The 26,274-nt window shown below is 40.0% G+C and overlaps 1 protein-coding gene across 1 annotated transcript in view; it reads left to right on the forward strand.

Annotated features, from left to right (window-relative positions):
• The first annotated feature begins 880 nt into the window (after window positions 1–880).
• Window positions 881–26,274, forward strand: part of MEGF9 (multiple EGF like domains 9) — an 84,693-nt gene continuing 59,299 nt past the window's right edge. Inside the window, exon 1 of the mRNA XM_027105050.1 lies at window positions 881–1,594. Within this exon, the coding sequence (XP_026960851.1) occupies window positions 1,003–1,594 (592 nt within the window). The 5' untranslated portion in view covers window positions 881–1,002. The remainder of the gene's footprint in view (window positions 1,595–26,274) is intronic.

Below are 26,274 nucleotides of genomic sequence, written 5' to 3' on the forward strand. Positions count from 1 at the left end.
GGGCTTTGGGGATGTTAGCTCTCTATCCACCCCTTTTTAGAGGTGAGAACACTGCGCTCAGGCCGCAAAACCACTCAGCAGGAAACTTGGAGCTGAGGTTCAACCCCATCCGATCCCACTCTCCCCGGCGTTTTAGGGTAAAGTGTGCATGTAAGCCTGTCTCCCCCACGCAGGAAGCTTGCACCTCCGGCTCCTGACGGGTCTCTTAGAACCTCCGTCTTGCCAGGCACAGCGCCTGGCCCACTGCAGGTGTCTGATGAGGGCGTGGGTCTTGGTTCGGTGAGGTCCTCAACAAGGACCTCAGTTTCCCCATCTCTGAAATGGGAATGCAGCGCAGACCTCGCAGGGCCGAGGCCAGGTGCTCTCGGGCAGCAGAGGGAATGCTGGGCTCCACATCCTCGCTGCAGCCGCCCTCACCCATCTCTGGGGTTCCAGCTCCGTCTCCACCCGAGCCCGGGAGCGCCGCCGGCGCCCCATTGTTCAAGAAGGCGGGGAAGCTCTCGATCCCCGCTCCGGGTCGCGCTCGCCGCCCAGTGGAGCAGGCGACTTGGCCCGGCTTCTGCCGCGCGGGGCGCGTCCTTTGTCTGCTCCGTGGCGCCCGGTGCCCGAGGCCCGCGCCCCACTCCTTGGGCAGACAAAGCCGTGGCTGCCGCTAGCCGGACCGGCTGGTGCTGTGCTCGCACCACCCTCTTCCCGCCTTAGCACCGCCCCCTCTCCTTGACGTCCTCTGATTGGCCCGCGGGGCCACAAAGAGGCCGGGAAGCGGGTGGGTCACGTGAGTTAGCGTGGCCTCCCATTGGTCGGGTCAGGGTGCCAATCGGCGAGGGCGGGCTGTCCTCGCACGGCCCGGTCTCTCCCTCCGCGCTGGGGCCCGCCCGCGGGGCCGGCCGCCTGTCAGAGGGAGGTGGCGATGGTGCGCCCGGTGGTGGTGGCGGCTGCGGCGGCTTCCCTGGTCCGAGTGCAGGGAGGAGAAGATGACTGACCGACCGACTGACTGAATGAATGAATGGCGAAGCCGAGCGCGCCATGAGGAGCCTGCCGAGCCTGGGCGGCCTCGCCCTGTTGTGCGCCGCCGCCGCCGCCGCCGCCTCAGCAACCTCAGCAGGGAATGTCACCGGTGGCGGCGGGGCCACGGGGCAGGTGGACGCGTCGCCGGGCCCGGGGCTGGGGGGCGAGCCCAGTCACCCTTTCTCTAAGGCCATGGCTCCCACGGCCCAGGCCCCGAGGACCGGACCCCCGAACGCTACCGTCCACCGACCCCTGGCTGCGTCCTCTTCAGCCCAGCCCCTGGCTACCACCCCTTCTCGGGCCAGGGCCGAACCCACTCCGACCACCTTTCGGGCGCCGCTCGGCCCCTCGCCGATCACACCTCTTGCGGTGGAACGTACTGGGACCACCGCTCGGGCGACGACCAGACCCACTCCGACCACCCTCTCGACGACCACTGGCCCAGCGCCGACCACCCCAGTAGCGACCACGGTGCCGGCGCCCACCACTCCCCCGATCCCGACTTCCATTCTCCCCGGCGGCGGCAGCAGCAGCAGCGTCCCGCCCACCCCACCTGCCACCGAGGCCCCCTCGCCGCCTCCCCCAGGTGAGTCTCAGCGCTTCCTCGCCCGCCGGACCCTCCCAGCGGCTGTCAGCCCTGGCCTCTAGCGTTGGGCTCTTGGCTGGAATGGATCATTTCTTGCCTCAAAGGTTCCCCAGATTTCGACTCTCAAGGGGAGGTCCAAGCTCCAGCTAGCCTGCCCCCCAGCCCCCAATCTGGAAAGTCTTTTGTCCCCCCCTTGGGCTGTGCGTCCTCGGGAGGGGGGCGGCTGCTGCGTGGAAAGGCATCGCACCTCCTTCCAAACAGGGCTCTTTGGCCTTTGTCAGACAGGCTGAATGGGCGCAAACTTTTGCGTTCGGTTCGCTCACCTTGCCTCTCCGCCTGGGTGATTTGGGGAAGTTTGAAAGCCAGCCCAGTACCTCCTGAAACCAACTGGTCAAAACCTGAGTCTAAGGGATTCCTCCTACAGCTCCACTTTCCTTGTTCATTTCTCCTTGTTTATATAAATATCAGATGTGCATGTGACAGGTGGAAAAGATATTGAGAGGATTTTGTTTACAAACAGTAGTACAGACCACTTGAGGCCAAAAAAAAGACATTGTAATCCATGTTTTCCCTGCAAATAAATAGATTCAGTAGGTCATTTGGGGCAGGTGTGTATCTAGGTTGAGCACATTTATAAATTAGGTTAAATCCCTTCCTTGCACCATTTTTTTTTCCCTTCCTCAATTACAAGGTCAATATGTTTGGACAAATACACATTTTAAGCAGGAATGCCGGGTTTTTTCCCCCTTAAGGGGAATGTTCAGTTTTGCTGATGCTAATAAAAGCCAATTTCTGTCTGAGTCCCTGTAGAAAATAAAGCTCTTCTTCCTGCTGATTGAAGTCTTCAAGCAAAGTTAGAGACAACTTCTGTTCTTTCCCCCTTGAGATCTAAAGTGGGCCTGGAACTAAACAAATAAAACCTACCTTGTCAAGATGTTAGTCAAGAGTTTCTGAATTCCTTTGCTTTGAGTTGGGGTTTGATTTGTCCAAACCATTTTGTCTAGCTGTATTTATATTAATGGATCTCTGACCTAATTCTTAGGCTCAGTGATTTACTGTGGAGTCAGGTATGGACTTTGGACTATAATTGAATTTGTAGAGAGTTTTCCCACATGATTATGAGCCTTAATACAGTCACATCTTGGATTGGAGCTTGGCATTGACATAAGAAGGAATGCAGATTATTCACCCATAAAAAGCCAAGTTTGTATTTCTTCCAGCTTCAAGGGCTATACTAACTAGCTGGATTTTGACTGTAACCTTTTTTGGCCTTCCTATAGAGAGATGGATATATTACTGAGAGACAGGAAGCATAGAGGTTGAGAGTATGGACTCTGGAGTCCATTCTTAGGTTTGAATCGTAGTTCTGCCCTTTATTAACTGTGTAAACTTGGGCAGGTCGCTTAACCTCTCTTCATCTGAGAAATGAAGATAATAATAGTACTTAGCTCATAGGATTGTTGTGAAAATTAAATAATTTAGTACATTTATAAAGCTTAGAACAACCGTTCCCCATGCAGAGTAACACACTGTGGGGGTGTGTGTTAGCTATCCTTATGACTAGGTCTTCTTCGTTTTTTTTTTTTTTTTTTTTTTTGTGGGATAGAAAGCATTTGAGAAACCTAGTAGAGACTTGTGGTGATTTTTATTTGTTTTAGTAAAATATAGTAGAAAAGGATGAATTAGATTTTCCGAAGTTTGAAACACACCGTAGTGTTTATGTAGGAAGATTGCTTATTTTGAATGGTTAGTATATAATGTCTGTGTAATTGATGTTATTTTACCTTAATAATTTTTGTATTGTTATTTTTAAATCACAAAGGTACTTTTTCATTGTGATAAAATATACATAACATAAAATTTACCATTTTAACCATTTTTAAGTGTACAGTTTAGTGGTGTTAAGTACATTCAAGTTGTACAGCCATCACTACCTTCCATCTTCAGGACTTTTTTATTTTCCCCAACTTAAACTCTGTATTCATTAAACAATAACTTCCCACCCCCAGCGCCCTAATTCCTGGCAACAACCATTCTACTTCCTGTCTCAGTGAATTTGCCTACTCCAGGTTCCTCATACAGGGGGACTCATACAGCATTTGTCGGCAAACGTAACCTTTACTTGCGAAAAACAAAGAACCAGAAGTCTACAAAGGAAAGAGTGAAAGTCACTCCTTTACTGCCTCCCAGTTCCAGTCAGTTCCTAAAGGTCACTACTGTTAGCAGTTTGATCTTTTCTCAGACATTTTTCTAGGCATATATGAACATAAACACAGGGTTTTTAAAAATAGGTTTTAAAAACTCAAAATGAAATAATTATATATGTTACATATATTAATTATATATGGTTATAGCAAGTCGTAGAGTTTTGCGACTTGCTGTATCCAGTTAACGGTGTATCATGGACTGTTTTTTTCATGTTAGTACCTAAGGTCTACCTTATTCTTTTCAGCAGTTGCATTTTTCGTTGTAAGTATATACCATAACTTATTTAACTAATCCCTTGTGTATGGACACTTAGATTGCTTCTGGGCTTCACTTTAAAAAGCACAGGGAAGAATGTGTTCTTGTTCAGTCCATCACGTATATATTATATTCTCTAATACTTTGGCTGGAGTTTTGTAGACTCCAAATCAATTTCAGGAGAAGTAAAGCTGGATTGAGTAATATTTGCCATCTGAGCTGTTCAAGGCTTTTAGTAACTTCCATAGACTACCATATATCTATGTCTATGATGGTCTTTGAGCAACAGAAGTTTTAGAAGGATGTCCAATTTTTGTAGCTCTCCTGCGTTTTAAATTTTTCATAGCTTGTAGTTTTCTGTGAATTCACTGTGGATTGCCCGTGTCTAGTTCTCAGAAGCTGAACTGCCTCTGTGGGCCTACTGATGGGCAATTTTAGCTTTACAGTAATGTAATCGAGTATGGCCTTTCTATCTGAGCATGGGTTTTAGTCTACTTCAAACAGTAAACGCATCTCTTTGACAGAAGGAAAACTTCTAACTGAATTTGAGAGACCTAGTTAGGTTGGTAAAGTTGGATTCTCTGGCATTTGGGAAGATGGGTACAGGGTGTTTTATTTTAATGTTCCTGTAAGGACTGAACACCATAGATAATATATTACGTGTTTGGATGGGTCTTCTAGGTGCTATTTGAATTAATAAGAATTTCTTTCAAGGAGGTCTAGCTCAGAGCTCTTGCCTGCCCCTCAATTAGGGCTGTCTTTTGTTTGTAGAGACACTGATCTGCAAACTGAAACTAATTGCCCAGCAAGCAAGCATTTTCCTCCCACAGACCTGGCAAAACATTTGACTGATTGGTTGGCTGGGTAGGACATTTTAAGAAGGGTGAAGGCAGAAGCTGTGATACTAGAGAATAATAGTTATCAACAGTAAGAGACCGAAGAGATGACAAATGTTTGATTTTTAAAATTATGGACCTTCAGGGCTAGATAAGACTTTAGAAGCCACTGCGTCCTAACGTGGCTCTACATTGCAAGAAACACTTCTGTGGACTTAGCTGAAATATTTCTCCTGTGGTTAACACCAGCTGATTCTGGCTCTGCCCTTTGGGGCCATACAGAACAAGTCAGCTCTCTCTGGGCCATGACAGTTCTTCAGGGATCTGCAGACAGTGATCATGTTCCCTCTTGAGTCTGGACTAAATAACTTCAGCTCCCTCAACTGTTATGTGAAATGGTTTCACATTCCCTTACTATCCTGGTTACCCCTCTTCTGGACTTTTTCAGTTTTTCTGTGTCTCTCCTGGAGTGTTGAACACAGAGCTGAACGTATTGCTCCAGATGTGCTCTAACCAGCTCATAGCAGAGAGGGCGGTTACCTTGTTCTTTCTGGATACTGTACCACTGTTGATGTAGTTAGTTCCTAATCACAGTAGCTTTTTTAGCAGCCACATTATGTAGTTGACTCATTGAGTCCATTAAGATAGGTAAGTCTTCTTTTTTTAAAAAAAAAAAACATGGAGTAGATGAGTCTTTCTTCATTCTGCACTTGGAAACTCTTGTTATTTTCTTAAGTATAAACTGAGACATTTGCCAAGCATGTAAGATTTATTGTGTTAGATTCAACCCATCATTTTGGATCCCGAGTCTGTCAATGTACCCCACCCAGTTTATTCACATTCACCTACAGGGTGTTCTTATAGACAGAGTCTAAGGACAAGTTAGGGCAGGTTGTTCTTACCTCATAGGGGAGAGTACATTTATGGAGGATAGAGCAGTTTGGAAGGGAAGGAATAATGATTTAGATTAGTTCTCAAGGGTCTCTTCCAGCTGTAAAGTTCTGTGATGGTTTGGTACACATGATTCAGGGCACATGAATGCCCCCGAAATGAGCCTCAATCATTTATTTGTGATCTAAGTTAAGAGAATAGGCGTTTTTTCAAGCAAGTCCTAGAATTTAGAGTTTGAAAGCTCTGACTACTATGGCATGTAAATAAAATATTGTGAATGGATTTTATTTGAAAGGAGCATTCTGGGAATTCAGGGCCCTCCTACCTGTACTGGGAAACGTTTTCTTCATCCTAAAATTCTGTACAGCTAGGTTCAGGGTGTCATTTGCTTATGGTTATTTAAGAAGATACCATTCATTTTAAGGAAATAGAAATTGTTCAGGCTTCAAAGATAAGGTATGTTCATAATCTTTTATCAAAAACCTGTGGGGCTGGGTGTATTTCAGAATTTAGAATTTTTCAGATTTTAGGAAGTTAATAAATACACCCCAGTGAAGTCTAGGGCAGCATCCTGTAATGAAACACATGAAGATACTTGCAGCAAAATGCATGTATATTCACACTGAGTGGGTTTTTTAAAAAGCTATAAATAGCCTTGCATTTGTTCAGGTCAGGTTTTGCTGCCAAATGAATAACAGAAAAATTTTTGGTTTTTTGGATCTTCTGGTATTTACATCAGGTCTGAGGGACTGTGCACCACTGTAATAGTAATTGCAAACACATTTAGTACTTACTATGCTACAGGTACTGTTCTAAGTGCCTTACATATGTTACCTTACTTAATCCTCACAACAGTTAGGTATAATTGAGTTAGGTACTATTACTATCTTCATTTTATAGATAAGGAAACTGAGACTCAGAGAAGCCCAGCTATGGTGGAGCCTAGATTCAAGCCCAGTCTTTGTGGTTCCAGAATCCATATTATTGGCATTTAAAGAAATAGTTACATAGAGGATAAGAGAAGGAAACCATTTTGCTAAAAATATTTGCCCTTGGATACTAGTCTGAAAAATTTTCACCTGTTCTTTGGCATTTACTCTCTTCATTCTCTTGTGAGCTATTTAGTCACCTCCTCAAAATTTCTGTTTTACAATGTTGTACAATTATAGCTCTAACTCTTCCTTTGATTAGGTTCTAATATGGTCTGTGATAGGGAGGACTGTCTGTAGTCTTTTTAGGGCTAGGCCCAGGGACTACTCAAATTCACTCTATCTTATTCCTGGCCTGAGTGCCTAGCTTTCTGCAGAAATTCCTTAGTCTGATTAGTTTCTGGAACAGCACAGTTAAACTCTAAAGCATTAGTTTCAAATCTACTGAATTATGTCCCCAGGAAGCCTTCTGGCTAGTTGAAAATTTACACATTGAAATAATCTAACTAGGTCTTTTTATCTTGATTTTTTATAAAGATCCATAAAATTAAAGTGAGCATTACTTTTCATCTCAGCATTGCTAAGCATGTGTATATTAACTTCCAGACATCTTGGCACCCTTATAAAAAGAATAGAAGAAAAGTATCATGGTGCTGTTTTTACTGATGGGTAGATTATGGGTAGAGAGATTACTGCTCTAGGGCACTTAATAGATCAGAAGAGAATAGAAATATAAGATCTGTTTGGCTGAAAGACAGTGTTAGATGATATTTTTAGTTAAAAATAGCTTTAATTCATGCTTTTTGCCTTGATCTTTATTTTTGTTTGTTTTCTTTACATATAATATAAACATCTTTAATACTAATGTTGAGATTATGTTATAGGTATCTCTTCTTGGTCACTTAGTCTTTTTTTCAAGTATGCGTTTTGGTGTATCTGTTTTTCACTAGAAACAACTACCCTAACTGCACTGGTAACTTTGAAGGGAGATATTTTAAAAATTGTCATGAAAAAGATAAAGATTATGTCTGGATACATGTGTGTTTGAATCACAGTAAAGGTTTACTCAGCTCTTTTTAACTGTATCTATTTAAGTACATGTGATAAATGTGTGTCAGAATAATTCCTCTAGTAATGCCACTGTTCCACAGATAAGTATTACTGTCTGAAAAATCTTTCCCTATTACTTTTTCTTCATTAAAATAAAATCTTCTGTTCTCCTTGCTCATTTTTTTTCACTTTAAGCTCCTCTGTATGTTCTTCTTACTCCTGTCTCTTATTCTTGGACCCATCCATTCTTTCATGTTCTTTAAGGAACCAAATTATCCTCTCTACTTAACAATTTCCCATTTGTCCTCCTTCAATGCCTCCTCAAAGCCTAATTCTTCCAAGAAGTCTTTCCAGGGGAACAAAAGATCCTTGAAGACGTTCTGGTAACAGGGTGCACAGGGTTGAACACTTTGCACTCAGAACAAAACCTGTCTTTCTTTGTGACTTTGACTTTTTCCCTATGAATTTGTTTTTAAAGTCTGTTTAATTTAGATTGTTAAGCCCACTTGATAAGAAAATGTCATAGTTTATACAATATTCAGGATATGGTATTAATTCTTTCTTTTAGAAAAAAATGAAAGAAAAGATTTTCTTTTTGTTCTGGCTCTTCTTTATTGACCAGCTTTTGTTTTTGGTTTTTTGTTTTTTTTCCTTCTCCTGAGGAACAATACAGAAAAAAAAAACCTGCCATAACAGAAGTTATCTGCCTCCAAAAAAAAAAAAAAAAAATCCAGTACTTTGAATAAGTAGCAAATTTCTTTTTCTATTTATGAATAATATGAGCTGTTTTTGTTGGGTAGGTGTATTTGGGCTAAATAGCAATATAAAAGGTTTAATTTGGTTGAGAAGCAAATATTAGATCTTTTGAATGACAGAATTTCCCTTGTAGAAATCTAATTAAAGTCAATAGTGAACAGAGTGCTTCGAATAATTAACAAGTGTGCAGTGCTTTACGGTTTACAAGGTGCTCTTAGAATCTCCGAGACTTTGGCATCTATATTTTGTAGATTTCTGGGTATTATATGAGTCAGTAAAACCTCAGGTTCTGACCTCTGTTGACACTTATGTTGGTGAATATAGACGAAAACTTTATAGGTTTTTGGTGGGTTTCACATTTGGTATTTTGTATTTCAAACTGTTGTCTTGGGGAACTAAGATCCCACAAGCCGCATTGTGTGGCCAAAAAAAAAAAAAAAGAAATCAAACTGTTGTCTTTTCTTTTCCTTTTTATTTTATTTATTTATTTTTTTGTCTGCATTGGGTCTTCGTTGCTGTGCGTGGGCTTTCTCTAGTTGCCGCCAGCGGGGGCTACTCTTTGCTGTGCGCAGACTTCTCATTGTGGTGGCTTCTCTTGTTGCGGAGCATGGGCTCTAGGCCCATGGGCTTCTGTAGTTGTGGCACGTGGGCTCAGTAGTTGTGGCTCACGGGTTTTAGAGGTCAGGCTTAGTAGTTGTGGCGCACGGGCTTAGTTGCTCCGTGGCATGTGGGATCTTCCCCAGCCAGGGATCGAATCTGTGTCCCCCGCATTGGCAGGCGGATACTTAACCACTGTGCCACCAGGGAAGTCCCAAACTGTTGTCCTTTAAGTTTATTTTGTTGAATGTAAATCTTTGACTGATTTAGCTGCCCATATTTACGGGATGGAAAAATAGCATTTTGGGAAGAGGATTGCTTACTTTTATATTTTATTTCCTAAGTACTATATGGGGCTGAATGTTATGGAAAGAGCCCAGTAATAATTGAAAGTAAATGGTGATGGAGGTAGCAACGCAAACTACAGAACTTGATTGGGAGAACTCATGTAAATTTCATTTCTTCAGATGGAAATATTATTTACTTCTTTCCTAGTGTAGGAATCTGTTTGGAATTATTTTAACATACTTGTTCTGTTGCCTCAAATCAGTGTGAGTATCAAAGGAACTTGGTACTTTCTCACCTCTCATTACCAATCTAATATTTAACGCTCTGGGAGGAAAGGTAATTAATGTTAACTGAGCACCTATTATATGCCTAATTACCTACCAGCATTTTTTTTTTTTTACTTACATCATGTTATTTAATTCTTAGACAAAGCAGTAGTTAAATATTATTATCCTTACTTTATGGGTGGCAAATACTGAGGTTCAGAAAGAGAAAGCAGCTTGCTCAAGCTGTCAGGCTTACAAAGTCCATGAGGGCAGGGACTTCTGTTTGTTCTGTTCACAATTGTATCCCCAGCATCCAGCCCAAAATAGATTCTGAATAAAAATTTAAGGATTGAATGAGTGAAGAAGAAGGAGTGGTTTGTAGCTACACTAGATGTGTAGTGTATTCTTGAGGAAAATAATGTAATCTCATGGCCTTTTCCTTAGTTTAGAAATGAACTTTTCTCCTTTTCTCCATTACTCATAGGAATAGTATGAGAACCTACTTAGGCAAGTGGAGTTCTTTGAGATCTAGCAAATTACATTAATTATTCATTTTTTGTTACATAACTTTGTCCCTTCTATTTTTCTTAAAGGAAGAACAGCAATATACAGATGTACATCTGATGCCTTTTGTAGAAAAAGTAGCTAAAGTTGGAAAAGCAGAGCCCTTGTATGTAAGACATGGGACCCTAAGGTCTTTCACAGTTCTCTTACTGGTTCTGTAATCTTGGGCAAGTAATTTCATCTGTAAAATGAGAGAGGCTAGATTTGTTGTTTCTAAACTGTATTATTTGGGAAGCCAGGGTTCCTTAGATGTGTTTGGGAGCCAGTATAGGGACTCAGGAGGCCAAGTGGGTCTACTTCTGGGCCCTCCACCCCCACCCTCACCTCACACCCCCGCATCACCGCCCACACTTTAATCAGCTCCACTCTCATCTGGTTTATATATTGGGTTTGTTTTTTTCAGTAGAGATATTTGAAATAGGAATTTTTGTACTCTAAAATTCTATGATAAAGAAATTATGGCAATCTCTGAACTATTATGCATCTATTAAAATGCTTACATTATGTTAAGTAGCGGTATACATAGAAGGAAAGAAATACACCAAAATATTAAGTGGCTAAAGCTAAGTGATGGGATTATGGGTCTTTTTAATTTCCTTCTCTGTGTTTCTTTGGATTTTCCAAGTTTTTTTTTCAATGAATGTATCCAGTTTTAATTTTACAGTCATAAATATAAATGAATAACATAAAAAATGAATAAAAAGTTATGATAAGCTTGATAAGCCTCCACTTATATGAGATCAACTCAGGTGATATTACCCCAGGCCACTTTCTAACTTCTGTGATTGACTCACCAGTTTTGATCTGCATCAGAGATATTTGCTTAGTCTCAGTGAGTTGTGGTTCTGAAGAAAGGAGATTGCTGAAGACAATACCCAAGAAAGGAAACTGTTCCTGACACCTGACAAATCAGGGTAGTGAAGACACATCTAAGATTTGGTACTTTTAGGGAAGGTTTAACTAAGATCTTAGCAGAGGCTGAAAACAGAGCTGATTCTTTATCCATTTCATTCTGTCTAGGGAATTTAAAGCATGAACTTAAAAGTTAATTAAAGTAGGTTTTTGAAATAGATCTTGTTTAAATTGTGCAGAATTTGAATTCATGACATTGTTCACAGGCTTTACCAATAGATGGTCTTTGGTTATCTCTTCCTTTAAAGATACAGAGCTCCCAAAAGTTTGGTTTCAGTCTATCCATATGTTTTTCAATTAGATCAGATGGGATTGCTTTTATACTGGTAATACAACAGCTGTTCTATATGATATCCTTGCCAGGGAGACAGCTAAGCTCTTAGGGAAGGGGAAATATATTCAGTTGGAAAAAGGAATGTATTCTGCCTAGTCACGGGGAAAATGATAAGGGGTAGGAATGTTTTCAACCTGGCTGGAGAACGTTAAATAACCTTTATTTAGTATATTTATTTAGTATATTTATAAATAAATAACCTTTATTTAGATTTTACACGCTTTAAATAACTGATTTTGGAAACTTGTTTCAGTCTTGCATGCTTCCTAGAAACTGGCATATTACTAGGGATCTTATTAGATTTTTATTGTTTATTTTTTAAAATCTATAGTTTTTAAAAATATTTATTTTATTTATTATTATTATTTTTGGCTGCATTGGGTCTTCATTGCTGCACATGGGCCCCCTCTAGTTGCAGTGAGCAGGGGCTGCTCTTCGTTGTGCTGAGCAGGCTTCTCATTGCAGTGGCTTCTCTTGTTGCAGAGCACAGGCTCTAGGCGCGCGGGCTTCAGTAGTTGTGGCACGAGGGCTCAGTAGTTGTGGCTCGGGGCTCTAGAGAGCAGGCTCAGTAGTTGTGACGCACAGGGCCAGTTGCTCCATGGCATGTGGGATCTTCCCGGACCAGGGCTCGAACCCGTGCCCCCTGCATTGGCAGACGGGTTCCCAACCACTGTGCCACCAGGGAAGCCCAAAAATCTATAGTTTTTATTTGATGTATGTGAGCAAAAAGAAGAGGTTATGAGTAACACTGTTAATTGTAAGGAGAACATCATATTCTCTAGTTCCTTTTAATTTTTTATTTATTTTTTTTGCGGTACGCGGGCCTCTCACTGTTGTGGCCTCTCCCGTTGCGGAGCACAGGCTCTGGACACGAAGGCTCAGCGGCCATGGCTCACGGGCCCAGCTACTCCGCGGCATCTGGGATCTTCCCGGACCGGGGCACGAACCCGTGTCCCCTGCATCGTTAGGCGGACTCTCAAACACTGTGCCACCAGGGAAGCCCTCGTTCCTTTTAATTTTAGAAATGGTCTTTAAAAATGAAATTCTTTTAAACATATACTAGGGAAAGTTGTCTCCTCTGAAGGAAATTGCATGAACCGAGTAGCTTTTTTAGGTTCTCTTCAGCCCTGTCTGCTGTTTATAGGGATGAAATGGCAGTTTGGGAAGGGTTAACGGTAATAATGAGGAAAAAGATGGAATGCTTCGTATTCCAGCGTGTTTATCCTGTTTTATATCTGTATTGAGGCTTGATTAGAGGAAGGCATTGGGCTTTTTTTGCTGTAGATTTCTCATTTGACTTTATATTCCTTATAACTCTACAGCGTGTTTTGATTACCTGTTCTATATGAACTGCTTTAACAAGGTAGCCCCACCATCCCTTGATGTTGTGTGGGTGAATGAATGGTTATAAAGTGTACCAAAACCACAAAGCAAGCTAGCTGTTGGGTATTTATTATTATACTGAATTGTTGGTATATTGCCTACAAACCTATCCTGTTCAACTGGTTTTAGTTTTTAAGTTAGTTTGTTGCTTCAACTTGTCCACAAAGGCAGGGCTGAATGGTCCAGCTAATCAGTGGAATAGCAGTCAGAAGAAATAAATTCGTCTTTCTTTTCATTCACTTTGTAAGTTCCGGAGCACATTTTTTTTTGATGGCTCTGTGACTTAGTTTCTCTAACTATAAAATGAGACCTGTTACATGCACAGACACAGGGCAAGTCACATAATCTGCCTGGGCTACTATACTGTTGTCAGTAACATGAGTATAATAGTACCAACCTAATAGGGTTCTTGAGTGTTGACCTAGAATTCAAACCCAGCTCTGGCTGACTTAAAAGTCTGTGTTTTGCTTTTTTTTTTCTTTTGACTAAACTGTGCTGCGTTGCCAAAGCAGATGGGAGTAGCAGAAAATGAAATGAAGCATTCAGTGGTTACAGAGCACATTTTGGGTTCCATTTTTGTTGCCTTCCCTAGCCTCCCAGAGCCTCCACCAGCAAGCCCATACATTGTCCTTCTCAGCACTTGTTCTGAATTACACTGTTTTGACTCAGGTTTTATTTCAGTAGCTGCTGTGAAAATCAAAATTAAATCAAAGAGTGTTTCTCAGAAGTAGATATGAGTGTGGAGTGGAGATAGGGAGAGGAGATAATGGTAGAAATTAGCTGAGGGTAAGCAGGTAGACTACATGTAAATGTAAAGCAGAACCTAACAGTAACTATGAGATTGTCTACTCAGCGCCAGAAGGATCGGGGCTAACAGAGACAATGTGATGCTTATTAGCATTTGGCAAGAAATACCACACACTGCAAAATGATAGTATTGATTGTTCTTGACTTGACAATAAAACCTTTCATCTTTAACTTAATATGGACTCTAGATGAAGATGCTGGTGCACAACAACATGTTGTAAAAAGTGGCAGGTGATATTTGATTATACAAGTCATAGAAGAATCTCAGACTTGCAAATGTGATTCATACTTCTGCCAGTCACCCGAGGATGCATTCCCCCTCCCCATTTTATAAACTTCCCTTCTCACTGAAGGGCTAGTTGTCTCTCAGATCAGACAAGGAGAAGCTATTATTTCAAGTATAGAACCAACCTCTTCTGATCCAGTTGCAAACATATTGACAGATGATATACACAATGTTGGAGGATTTGATTTAGAATCAAATAGCTTCAGTTTGTATGGCATCAGGACTCAACAGTAACAATGTATAATATATTATTACATCCTGCAAGTGCACAAGTACTGTGGTCAAGTGGAACTATATAACTATAGCTGTGGAGAATACACATATAGCGCAAAACCTGGTCACATCAGTCTCCTAGTTAATAATTTAATACAATATTTATACTTTAAGATAATTCTCCTGTGTGTTCACCATGAGTGACCCCAGTGTGTAATGCTCAAGTTTCCCAATGTGATTTAAAACTTCTCTGTAATCTGCCTCTGTCCTCATTTCCTACCACCCCTCTCCTTGTGCTTTAAACTCCAACAGAATCAGATTTTTTGTATTTACCCCAAAATATCATGGTTATTACATCATCAATATTACTAATAAAACAATTATCTGTGGAGGTTTTACTCTGTGTGAGGTACTAAGAGCTTTAAATGAGTTATCATCACCTTGTTTAATTCTCAAAAGAACCTGGAATAAATATGTATTATTATCTCCATTTTACTAAGCAGGAGTTGAGGTTTGAGAGTTTAAATACATTGAATTAGGTCTCACAGCTAGTAAAATGTAGAACCTTGATTCAAATTTAGATCTCTCTAGCCTGAGAGGCTCCTCTCTTAATCACTAAGCTAACTGGCCTCTCGTTTACTTTGCTTCTGCTCCTCCCTCAGCCTGGAATGCCCTTCTCTTCAGTTTTAATACAGGCTTTAAAGCAGAAATGAATGCTTGTTGATTTAATCAGAAATGGACTTTACTAAAAGATTGTTAAAGAGTTCACAGAATCTCCAGGGGAACCAAGTTCAGGACATGGAGCTAGAGATAAGGCCCAGTCATACACAGAGAGGTGCACTGAATATGCCACTGCCATCACCATTGAGCATTAGATGCTCTACTGCCACTTGTCATACTGCAGCCATCACCCCCTCTGCCACCAGAGAAGGGCCTCATGCTCATTCCTTAGGATCATTAGTTTCTAATTACAAGCCAGGTGAGGGTGCTTGTGCTTACTGGGGCCTCAGTCACTTACTCATGCCCTGGATGTAGGGGAGGCAGGGAAAACAATAATCTGGCATTGTGAACCTTTGTGGTGGGATAGCAAGCCTTAAAAGATGGAGAATTTCCCAGAATACGAAGGAATTAGCAGGATGCCAAAAAGAATGACAGATGTCTAGTCTACCATATCCCTTTCTTTTACCTGAGAAACTTATTTGTCCTTGAGAAACATCATCTGTGCAGCCTCCCATACTGTTTTACCTTATACGTTCTAATATTACTGTACATATTTTTTGATTACTTGCTTTTTAAGGATTCTTGTTTTAAGTATTACTTTTTAATGTAACTGACTCCTCTATAACCTATTCTCAAGTAGCTCATAGGCTATGTCTTATTGATGTTTGTACTGTCTAACATCTACCTACCTAGGATCGTGTTCAGCATTCAGCACATAGTAAGTACTCAATAAAAAGCTGAACTGAATTGAGGCATAAATCCTCCCTGCCCACCACCACTAGAATGTAAGTTCCACAAGGGCAGGGGTGTTTGTATTTGTCTCTCTTTCTGTTTTCTTTTTTTTAAACCACTGTCTCCCCAGCACCTAGATTAATTACTAACATGTACTGGGACCTCAGGAAGTGTTTATAGAATAAATGAATACTCCTAAATAGTACATTCTTTATTTCTGGGAATGATGCTGTCAGAAAAGCCTTTGAATGTGAATGGCAGATTCAAAGCACTGTATCATAATTTACAACTAGACCACATACAGTATGAAGCCAGAAACTGCCTTGTTCATCTCTAGTTACCTCTTGCTCCTATCCAGAAGCATAACCAGAAAAGGGCAGTTAGGAATTCTTTCCCAGACCTACCACCATAGTCACTAGCCACAAAAATGGCCTAAAGTACAATACCTGCTTGACATGAAATCTTTTTTGTCTCCTTTTGTATAACCAACTATGTCTTGATAGATGCAGTCTATACTGGGAAGAAAAGGCTTTTAGGCAAACTGTCTTGTATGCTGTTTTAAAAAGTTTAATAACCCAGGGTGGTAGCATTTCATTTTGAGGAAATGAAGACCCATAATTGTGGAATCATTTACACATGGGTAGTGGAGTGGCAGAAATGTACTATATGTAGACCAGAGTTCTGTAGCTTTTAGAGGTTAGCTTTTTGGAGGGACACAAGCATAATTATGTCAAGCTGAAAGAGAACTTTTGTTCAAGCGAACTGAAGAATTATTGTTATGTGGAAACTATCAGCTCTGGAGCCAGGTTTGAATAATTTTTCTACAACTTACTTATTGTGTGACCTTGGGATGTGTCTCAATTTCCTCATCTGTGAGATGGGCATAATAATAGCATCTACCTCACAGAGTTATTACAAGGATTAAATGATAACATATGTGAAGTACTTAGAATGCCTGGCATAAGTAGGCCTTCTAAATATTAGCTGTTCTTTTCATTTTTATATTTTGAATACCCATTTACTTATTGTAATGCTACTGACAATCTTTTTAATTCTTCACTACCGCTAATCCTTTCCATTCTGAATTAGTAGTATCACCCCATTTTACAAAGAACCTGAGCTTGAGATGAGGTTAAGTTGTTTGCTCAATTGGCATTTCTTTGCAGTGTGTGTTATTTCTTCCAAGCTTTCACAGAGCTTGGAAATACTAGTTAGCTGGAATTCAAACCAAGATCTCTCCTTTTTGGAAGTGCTTTCCATCATGGCAAAATAGTATGCTAAAAGTAGATTGTGCCCTATTGTATCCTTCTAACCCCTGTTAGTTTTTGTTTGTTTGTTTGTTTGTTTGATTGTTTTTTTGGCCGCACCGCCTGGCATGCGGGATCTTAGTTCCCCAACTGGGGGTTAAACCTGTGCCCCCTGCAGTGGAAGCATGGAGTCCTAACCACTGGACCACCAGGGAAGTCCCCATAACTCCTGTTAGTTTTAATGCCTTTTTTTCCCCTGCCACCTTCACTCTCTTTCCTGACTTGTAGTCATTGTTTTTCTGTCCATACGGTAGGTCTGTGTACTGCCCTCTTTGGTGTTCTTCTTGATTCTTTTTGTAGTAGAAAGTATGTATTTTATTTGAAAGACCAAAGCATATCCCCACATACTACTATGACTGTTCATTTTAATTTCACTTTCATTTTTTTGTTAGCTTAATTGATCTGTACAGTGGATTGTTGCCAGGAAAGAAGACGTAGTGTTATGAGTCAGATGAGTAATTTTATACATTAGCCAGGGTGGCGTTTAAGGACAAATAGAATACGCCCAACTGAGGGCCATTTCAGCTGGTGCAACAGGTGAAACACAAGATTGTCAGAAATAGAGACAGTAACAAATAATGATATTGAGTTGCTACAAAAGCTTTGCAGCTTAGTACAGTACTTTTCTGTGCATTAATCATTGTTTAACTTGTGCATTAAGTAATTAATTTTTTAAAAAAGCATACCCTTTTCCCTATTACTTAAATAAAAGTGAATGCAAAGTCTTAAGCTGAACCATCTAGTGAAACACAGGTGAAGGCCAGTTTTAGCATGGTGAGACCCCCCCCCCCCCCCAAAAAAAAAACAAGTGAAAAAGGATCTGAAATCTTGTCTGATTAACAGTGAAAGGAAAGAAGGAAGGAAGGGAGAGAGGGGAAAGGAGGAAGAAAAGAGAGAGAGAAATTAGAAACGGACTCCAGACATTTGTTGCAAAAAAAAAGTTTACTTAAACTTAGTTTGAGAGAATTCTTTTTCTTAGCATATGGTCTTTCTTGTTAACAACAGTCGTTTTAACAATTTATCAGAAAGTAAGCATTTCTCTTTGCTATATTTCTTTTGGTTGATAATCTCATATAATAGATCACTCGTTTAGAAAATCAGTGATTAAGTAGTCTTCAGGGAATAAAGCCACAAGTGTCACAAGCTGTTACTTTGTACTTCCTTATTGCTTAACCAATCTGCAATGGTATCTTCCTCTTTTCTTTGCTTCCTTTCTTCCCTCTCTCCCTCCCTCTCTCTCTCTCCCCCTTTCTTTTTTTCCTCCCTCCCTCCCTCCCTCCCTCTTTGTCTCTCTCTCTCTTTCTCTCTCTCTCTCTCTTTTCTTCCTCCTTTCCCCTCCCTCCCTTCCTTCCTTCTTTCCTTTCACTGTTAATCAGACAAGATTTCAGATCCTTTTTCACTTGTTTTTTTTTGGGGGGTGGGCGGGTCTCACCATGCTAAAACTGGCCTTCACCTGTGTTTCACTAGATGGTTCAGCTTAAGACTTTGCATCCACTTTTATTTAAGTAATAGGGAAAAGGGTATGCTTTTTAAAAAAATTAATTAATTTTTGGCTGAGTTGGGTCTTTGTTGCTGGGCACGGGCTTTCTCTAGTTGCCGTGAGTGGGGGCTACTCCTCGTTGCGGTGGCTTCTCTTGTTGAGGAGCAAGGGCTCGAGGTATGCGGGCTTCAGTAGTTGTGGCTCGCAGGCTCTAGAGCGCAGGCTCAGTAGTTGTGGCGCACGGGCTTAGTTGCTCCGCAGCATGTGGGATCTTCCCTGACCAGGGCTCGAACCAGTGTCCCCTGCATTGGCAAGCGGATTCTTAACCACTGCGCCACCAGGGAAACCCAAAGGGTATGCTTTTGTCAATAAGTTTACATTGGGCTTTCTATGTTAACAAAATAAGGTTCTTTTATTCATCTATCTGATCATAGTTAATCACTTGCTATGCACCTACTGCTGGACTGGAGAGATGCAAGAGAGACAAATGAGATGTGTTTTCTGTCCTTGAGAGCATAGTGGAGGATACAGAAAGTCAGACTACAGATGGATAAGTTCCACCATAGTGGTATGCATGTGCTACGGGAGCAAAGAGAGGACTCCTCACCCAGACTTTTGCCGGGGCAGGGGGTGAAAGATGATGTCCTTTCTGGAGGAAGTTTTCTCTGAGCTGAGTCTTAAGAAAAAATAGGAATTAGCCAAGCGGAGGAGGGGGAGGACACTCCAGGAAAAGGGACCTGCACATGAAAAGTATGGAGGTAAGAAAGCACATGCACGGCCTGTTCAGGGAACTGAAGTCCTGGGTGGCTCCAGTAGGAAAGGAGAGCATGTGTGAGTGTGGAATGGGGAATGGTGAGAGTTGAGGCTGGAACAGCTGGCACTTGTCAAATCGTGAAGTGCTTTATGTGTCATGCTCAGAAATTTATTCTAAAAGCAGCAAAGAGCTCTAAGCCCTGAAGTGATATGGTAAGTTTGAGTTTTAGATCAGTATGGGAACTGCAGGGCACTTTTAAAAGTGATCCCCAGCAAAGATGATTAGAGGCCCCGCTAAATCTTTCCCATCATTAATTTTGGATTAAAGGGTTTAAATGCTAAGATAATGTAATAATACGGGGGGACATGGACTGGTTTTCTGTTCTCTCTTATTAAGCAAACATTTGAAACCTATTTTGCTTGTTGGTATAACACACAGACCTAGAGGACTGAAATTAGAGACTTGACAAATAAAGTCAGCAATTGGTGCTGGACCTCTTAATGGATCTGGTGTTAGACGGAACAAACCCAAGTACTTCCTGTGTGACAGGCACTGTGGAGCTGAGGATAAAATGGTGAATGACTTAGGCGTTTACAGTCTGTTGGAGGGATAGACTTGTATACAAATGCTTTAGGATACTCATGTATTAGATTCCTTTACTTACATTTTCACTTTCTATCCTTATCTCAAACCTTCAAAGTATGGATGTGGAAATCCAGGATAAGAGAGAGATTTTTTTCTAGCTTTATTAAGACATGATTAATGTATAACATTGTCTAAGTTTAAGGCCAGAATGTGATGATTCATTGCACATTTATATTGCAAAATGTTTACCAGGATAAGGTGAGTTAACATATCCTTCACCTCACATAATTACCTTTTTGTTGTTATTATGGTGAGAATTTTAAAGCTCTACTAAGAGAGGTATTTATGTAATAATGAATGGTAGATAGCTACAATTCAATATTCCATCTACCCAGCTCCAGAGTGTTTCTTCCCCCCCATCATATATTTAGCTTCCTCTAAAGACAAGATAATGCATATATATTATTTCCAAGCCCGAAGTAGTTTTCTTCCCATATCTTCTTAACTCTTTCAAACACTACCCAAACCAGTTGAGCCTCAAAAGATCCAGTCATTGGTGATTAAAAGTGCAGGCTCTAAAGTCATATTGTCTGGATTCAAATCCCAGTTCCATCATTTACCCTCTCTAAGTCTGTCAGCCAACTTCATAGAGTTGTGAGTACTGTTATGAGATAATGTTAAAACAGTGGAAGCATAAGGAAAGAATTACCTAAATGTTAGCTGTTAAAATTGTCTTTGGAATAGCAACTCATCTTTTTCCAAACATTCAGGAAATTTTGTTAAAATGCATTTAAATCAACCTACCTTATTCAAATTAATCGGTGAAGAGCTTTTGCCTAGCATGCATGTTTGAGATCTGACCTCTGGTTCAGGGGATCAGTGAATGACCTTGGTATCACAAACACCTATGAAAATATGCCTGTGAAACTAGCATAAAGACACTCTAAGCTTTTCTTTATTATGGAAAATTTTGAAAATAAACAAAAGTTGAGAGAACAGTGTACTGACTTCTCTCATACCTATCACCCATCTGGACAACCATTCAGGCCAATCCTGCCTCATCCGTACCCCATCCATTTACCCCTCTCCTATTTTATTTTGAAATAAATCCTAGACATCATATCATTTTGTCTGTGAATATTTCAGAATGTGTTTCTAAAATATGTCTTCTCCTATTTTTCTTAAATAGCCAGAATACTATTATCATATCTAAATGAAAAAATGAACAATTTCTTAATATCATCAAAATGCTTTCTTTATGATGAGGGGGGAAATCTTTCCTTTTTTTTTGGCCATGCCACATGGCTTGTGGGATCTTAGTTCCCCAACCAGGGCTAGAACCAGTGCCCCCTGCAGTGGAAGCACCGAGTACTAACCACTGGACCATCAGGGAATTCCCTTTCTATTTTTTTTTCTTTATTAACATTTAAAAATTAATTTTATTTATTTACTTTGGCTCCACTGGGTCTTAATTTTGGCACACAGGATCTTCATTGCGGCATGCCGGACCTAGTTCCCTGACCAGGGATCAAACCCGGTGCCCCCTGCATTGGGAACCCAGAGTCTTACCCACTGTGCCACCAGGGACGTCCCTCCCTTTTCCATTTTTCAAAGCTAAATCTAGAGACTTGATCGATCATTTTGGGGGAGTAGTAATGAAAATTGATAGTCTTTTTGTTATCATTTCTAACGTTGCTAAATACCTCATATAACCCAACTAAGGATGAAAACTAGCAATATGAGGACTCTTTGAATTGTTTGGGTAGAACTGGGTGCAGATTATTATCTAGTTTTTACGTGTGAGTAAACTGACTCAAAGAAATGGTTTGTCGATGGTCATATAACCTGCAAACAACTTGTGCTGAAATTTGTCATTTGAACCATGCTCATTCCATAAATATTTGAGTTCAAGAAACTTACTATTTATATTTCTTTTTAAATGTCTATGGCCCACATTATTTTTATAACAAGGACATTCTTCCCTTTGATCACCTAATTTCTTTTATCTTTTGTTGTCTTAGAATTTTAAAGTACTTTCTCTCTCCTCTGTCCTATCCTAATTTTTAGCTGGTGGAGTGACTTTAGGGCTAATACAGGGGAAATTTTGGTCTCCAGCAGAGGATCGGTTGCAACTCTGAAAACAACTCAAGCAAATGGTCTACTGATAGTAGAACATTTCATTATAAAAAGTTCTTTTCAAATTCCAGGATATTGGTTGCTTGGTCACTGAAGAGTCTGTGCTACCATTCGCTAGCACCCTGGGTGTCTGAGCAGACCTGGTTAGGAATGTACTGCTCATTTTGAATGAGAAAAAAGGTTAGTGAAGCTGCCTCAAACATTGCAACACTCAAGTCAAATATTTTACATCTGCTGTATAGGTGATATAAAACATTAGTCTTTTAGAGCATACCCTAACATAAAAATAATGTCCATTTTGAGTGGTGCCAATTTTGATTACAAAATACCCCAGTATACCAACCTTTTTTATTTCTGTTCTTTAATTTTTAAGCCCTTGGACCTCTTAATTTCCCCAAAGTTTTATACACTGTCGAGTCAACAATTAACAGAAATGATAGTGCTGCTGAAATATGTCTTTGATATTGGTTCAGTTATATATCTGGAATGTTTATTCCCTTGGGCTTTCCAGCTGAGGGAGCCCAGCATGAACTCCTACTTTGGAAAATATCTGAGTGGGCAGATTTGTTTGCCACATTGCCCTCATTGTCTGTCTTTGTTTATTCAGCTGAAAAGCTGTGCTTGTCTCTTATACAGTCAGGCGTGAATCTCAAGGTCTCAGAAGCTGTTAAAATAGGTGGAAAAATTGTTTTGGGAAGGGAAAGGATGAAAATTGTTATCAGATATTGACATGATGTGCAATGAATGTGCTCTCTTAGGGAAGAGCATAATGACTTTAAGGTTGTTATCAAGCACAACTCTGATAACATTTTCATAGCCCTGTTTTATTAGGGTCTTTGATTTAATGCAATTTTCCTGTCTTCTGGGTAAGAGGCATTGATAATTCATTGGCACATATGATTTGTTTTTGCAACAATAGAAAAGTAGGTTTTTAGGACGTGAGCATACCATCTGGCCCAGGTAACGATAAATTTTCTCTGATTATAATAGCGTGCGTATGCTCTTGGCATTTACTTTTCTGGCTATCTTTGTCTCTCAACTGGATTATTTTATTTTAGCAGGCTGCTGAAAGGTCTCTTTGCCTTCATTCTTTCCCAATCCATTCTTTACATGCAGTCAGTTATATTTCTAAAATGAAGGTATAATCATGTTATGCTCTTTTGTATAAATCTCTTCCATGGCTACCCAGTTGCCCTTAAGAAAGCCCTTAACCTGTCACCACTCCTGCCTCCTATTCTATGTCAGAGCTATAATGAACTTTTCTCAGTTCTCTGTGCCCTGTTTTGCTTCCAGGTCATTACACAAACGTTGGTGTTTGGGATATTCTTCCTCTCTACTCTTAGCATGGCTAACCCTCCTCATTCTTTATGTCCCAGTCTAGATTTCTTCCTCTGGAAAGTCTTAATTAGGTGTTTCTCCCTGTGCAAACACATACCATGTTTTCCCATAACATTGTGGCATATTTCCATTTTAGTACTTATCACACTATATTGCTACTTTGTTTTCTCTTTATTAGACCTTAAGCTGTATAAGGGCAGGAACCTTTTCTTTTTTTCCACATTGTTATATCTTCAGCATCTAGAAATTATACTACTCACTTCTGGTACAAAACTAATATGTTGAATGATTGAATTAATAATCAAGTGCATTGCCAAGAATCTTTAACAACATCCGAGAAAAATTACGATTCTCTGTTTTCACATTCTTGATATTTTTCTTCTCATCTTCTAGTCATATTCATTCATTCATTAACTTATTTATTCATTTAATTATTCAACAGAACATTGCTTTGAACCTCTTCAGCCTCCATACCTTGCCCAGAAGCATGTGGAAAGTACATGTGTGTGCTTCTGTTGTCCATCCTATTGAAACTTGGACTCTTTAATACACACACATATAGTCCTTCCTCTCCCCGCCACAACCGCCATGTTTTGCTTCCTTGTATTGCTTTCCCTCGTTACTATTTAACTCTTCTGACGTACTAGATATTTAACCTGTTTAAGTTACTTATTGTATGTCTCCCCCTGCTTTGAGGTGAGGGCCATGAGGGCATGAATTTTGGTTTGTTTTATTTACTGCTGCATCCACAAGACCTAATACAATGTTTGGCACATGGTGAACCAATATATATATATTTGCTGAATGAATGAATACATTCATACCCTTAAATGTGCGTCTCTTTTTTCTTTACTCTTTTGGTGCCCCTGATTCAGTCCTGCTTCCAGTACTGTGCTGTTTATTTTTTCTGTCTTTCATTTTTTGGACTTTTACATTTAGTCCTATTTTGAGGCCATAATCTTGGCTACCCCAGGCAAATCCTGTTTATCCATTTTATAGCCTCAGGTGACCATTACTCAACTTAAATCTGACTTCTGCATCTCCTAACCTGGTATCTGAAGCCCAAAGAGCCATGTATGTGTGTATTGGGGAGGGGTGAGTATACATTCAGAGATAGATCAGATGTGAAACCTGTTCTTCTAGAACCTAAATATGACAAGTAGATAAATAACTATAGTACAAGATTGAGTAGGATAATATTAATAATGAGGAATATTAATCATTGGGGAGAAATGTATGTCTTATATATCATATTATATTCAATACAGTATTTCATATTGTGTGAAATATATCAAGCTTCCAGAAAAGCATAGAAAGTAATGTGGTAAGCATCCCCTGTATACCTACCTCTCAGCTTTGTAATATCTGAATTGTCTCCCACATTTGCTTTGGGTTTTTTTGTTTTGTTTTGAATGAAAATACTAGATATGACTAAAGCCTCCAGTTTTCCTCTTTTATCCAATTTTCTTCTTTCCCTACTTAGATGTAACCGCTATTCTGAATTTGGTTCTGTGTGTGTTCGTGCGTGTGTGCACACATGCATACACACACACGCACAATATAGGGTTGTTTTAATGTTTTAGACTTTGCATAATGGCATCTTCCCGTGCTTTTTTTCACTCAACATTTTTTTTTTGAGATTTATCTTTGCTGGTTCATGTAACTCTAGATTGTCTAAGTTGCTGTGTAGTTTACCAGTATATGAATATACCACAGTGTATCCATTTTATTATTGATAGCTATTTCAAATAATGCTTTTCTTTACTATTTTAAATAAAGCTGCAATGAACTTGCCCATGTCTCTTTCTTCACAAATAGGAGGCTTTCTCTGGGGCAGTGCATCGCAATTAATGTGCATAGGAATCACCTGGGTATCTTGTTAAAATGTAGATTCTGTCTCAGTTGGTCTGAGGTGGACCTGAGAATCTGCATTTCTTACAAGTTCCCAGGTGATGCAGATCCATGGACCACACTTTGAATTGCAAGGCAGTAGTAGGTTGTGGCACATCATTATCTTTCTAGATACTGCCACGCTGTTCTTTGACAATGTCGTACAGGTTTATATTTCCAACAGGAGTGTATGAGGGATTTGGTTGTCCCAGGAGTAGCCTCTTCTAGATAACTATTTAAATGTAATCTGCAGCCATTCTCTTCTTAAAATTAGAAAGATTTTTGGGTGGGAAAGCATGAAATAATAAAATTATTTCAGAGGATAGTTAACTTAACTACAATATTTCTTAGGAATTGATCTAAATTATATAGATATATAGATTTTAATTAAATAATATTCTAAAACTTCACTTGTTTCTTTCCAAATACTCCATTTTCCATTGTCAACCCAGACAGGGCTCAGGCTATAAGATGAACTATCCCAGATGCTGAAAGGGAAGGAGAACTGTGCATCAGGCACTGTGCTACATTGTTACATTTAATCCCCACATTTGTACAAGCTCACAGCTAAGTAATACAGCCAGTGTTTGTAGTCTAACCTGTCTGGCTTCAAGGTTTACATGGGAAATTAGTTTACTGCTCTTAGTTTCAGTTACCTTTAAAAAGGGAGTAGATCAGATAATTAGATCCTTAACTCCCAGCACTGAAGATTTCCTAGCTTCTTTGATAAATTAAGAAATGCATACACACATATTGTATGATGATAGCTTCTACCCACCTGTTTTTTCTGTTATAATTAAAAAGCACACATAAAATGTACCACTGTAACCATCTTTAAGTGTACAGTTTCAGGAGTGTTCACTGTTGTGAAACAGATCTTCAGAACTTTTTCATTTTGCAAATTTGAAACTCTATACTCATTAAACAGAACTCTCCCTTTTCTCCTCATCCCTGGTAACTGCCATTCTACTCTGTTTCTCTGAATTTGACTCCTTTAGTTACCTCTTATAAATGGAATCTTGTAGTATTTGTCTTTTTATGACTGATTTCATTTAACACAATGACTTTGTTTCATCCATGTTGTAGTAAGTGACACGATTTCCCTGCTTTTTAAGGCTGCATTATATATATATATATATATATATATATATATATATATATAT

Source organism: Aethalodelphis obliquidens, unplaced genomic scaffold (assembly GCF_003676395.1).
Source record: "Aethalodelphis obliquidens isolate GAN/ISIS:26980383/991018 unplaced genomic scaffold, ASM367639v1 scaffold7, whole genome shotgun sequence".
In the NCBI taxonomy this organism is placed as follows: domain Eukaryota; kingdom Metazoa; phylum Chordata; class Mammalia; order Artiodactyla; family Delphinidae; genus Aethalodelphis; species Aethalodelphis obliquidens.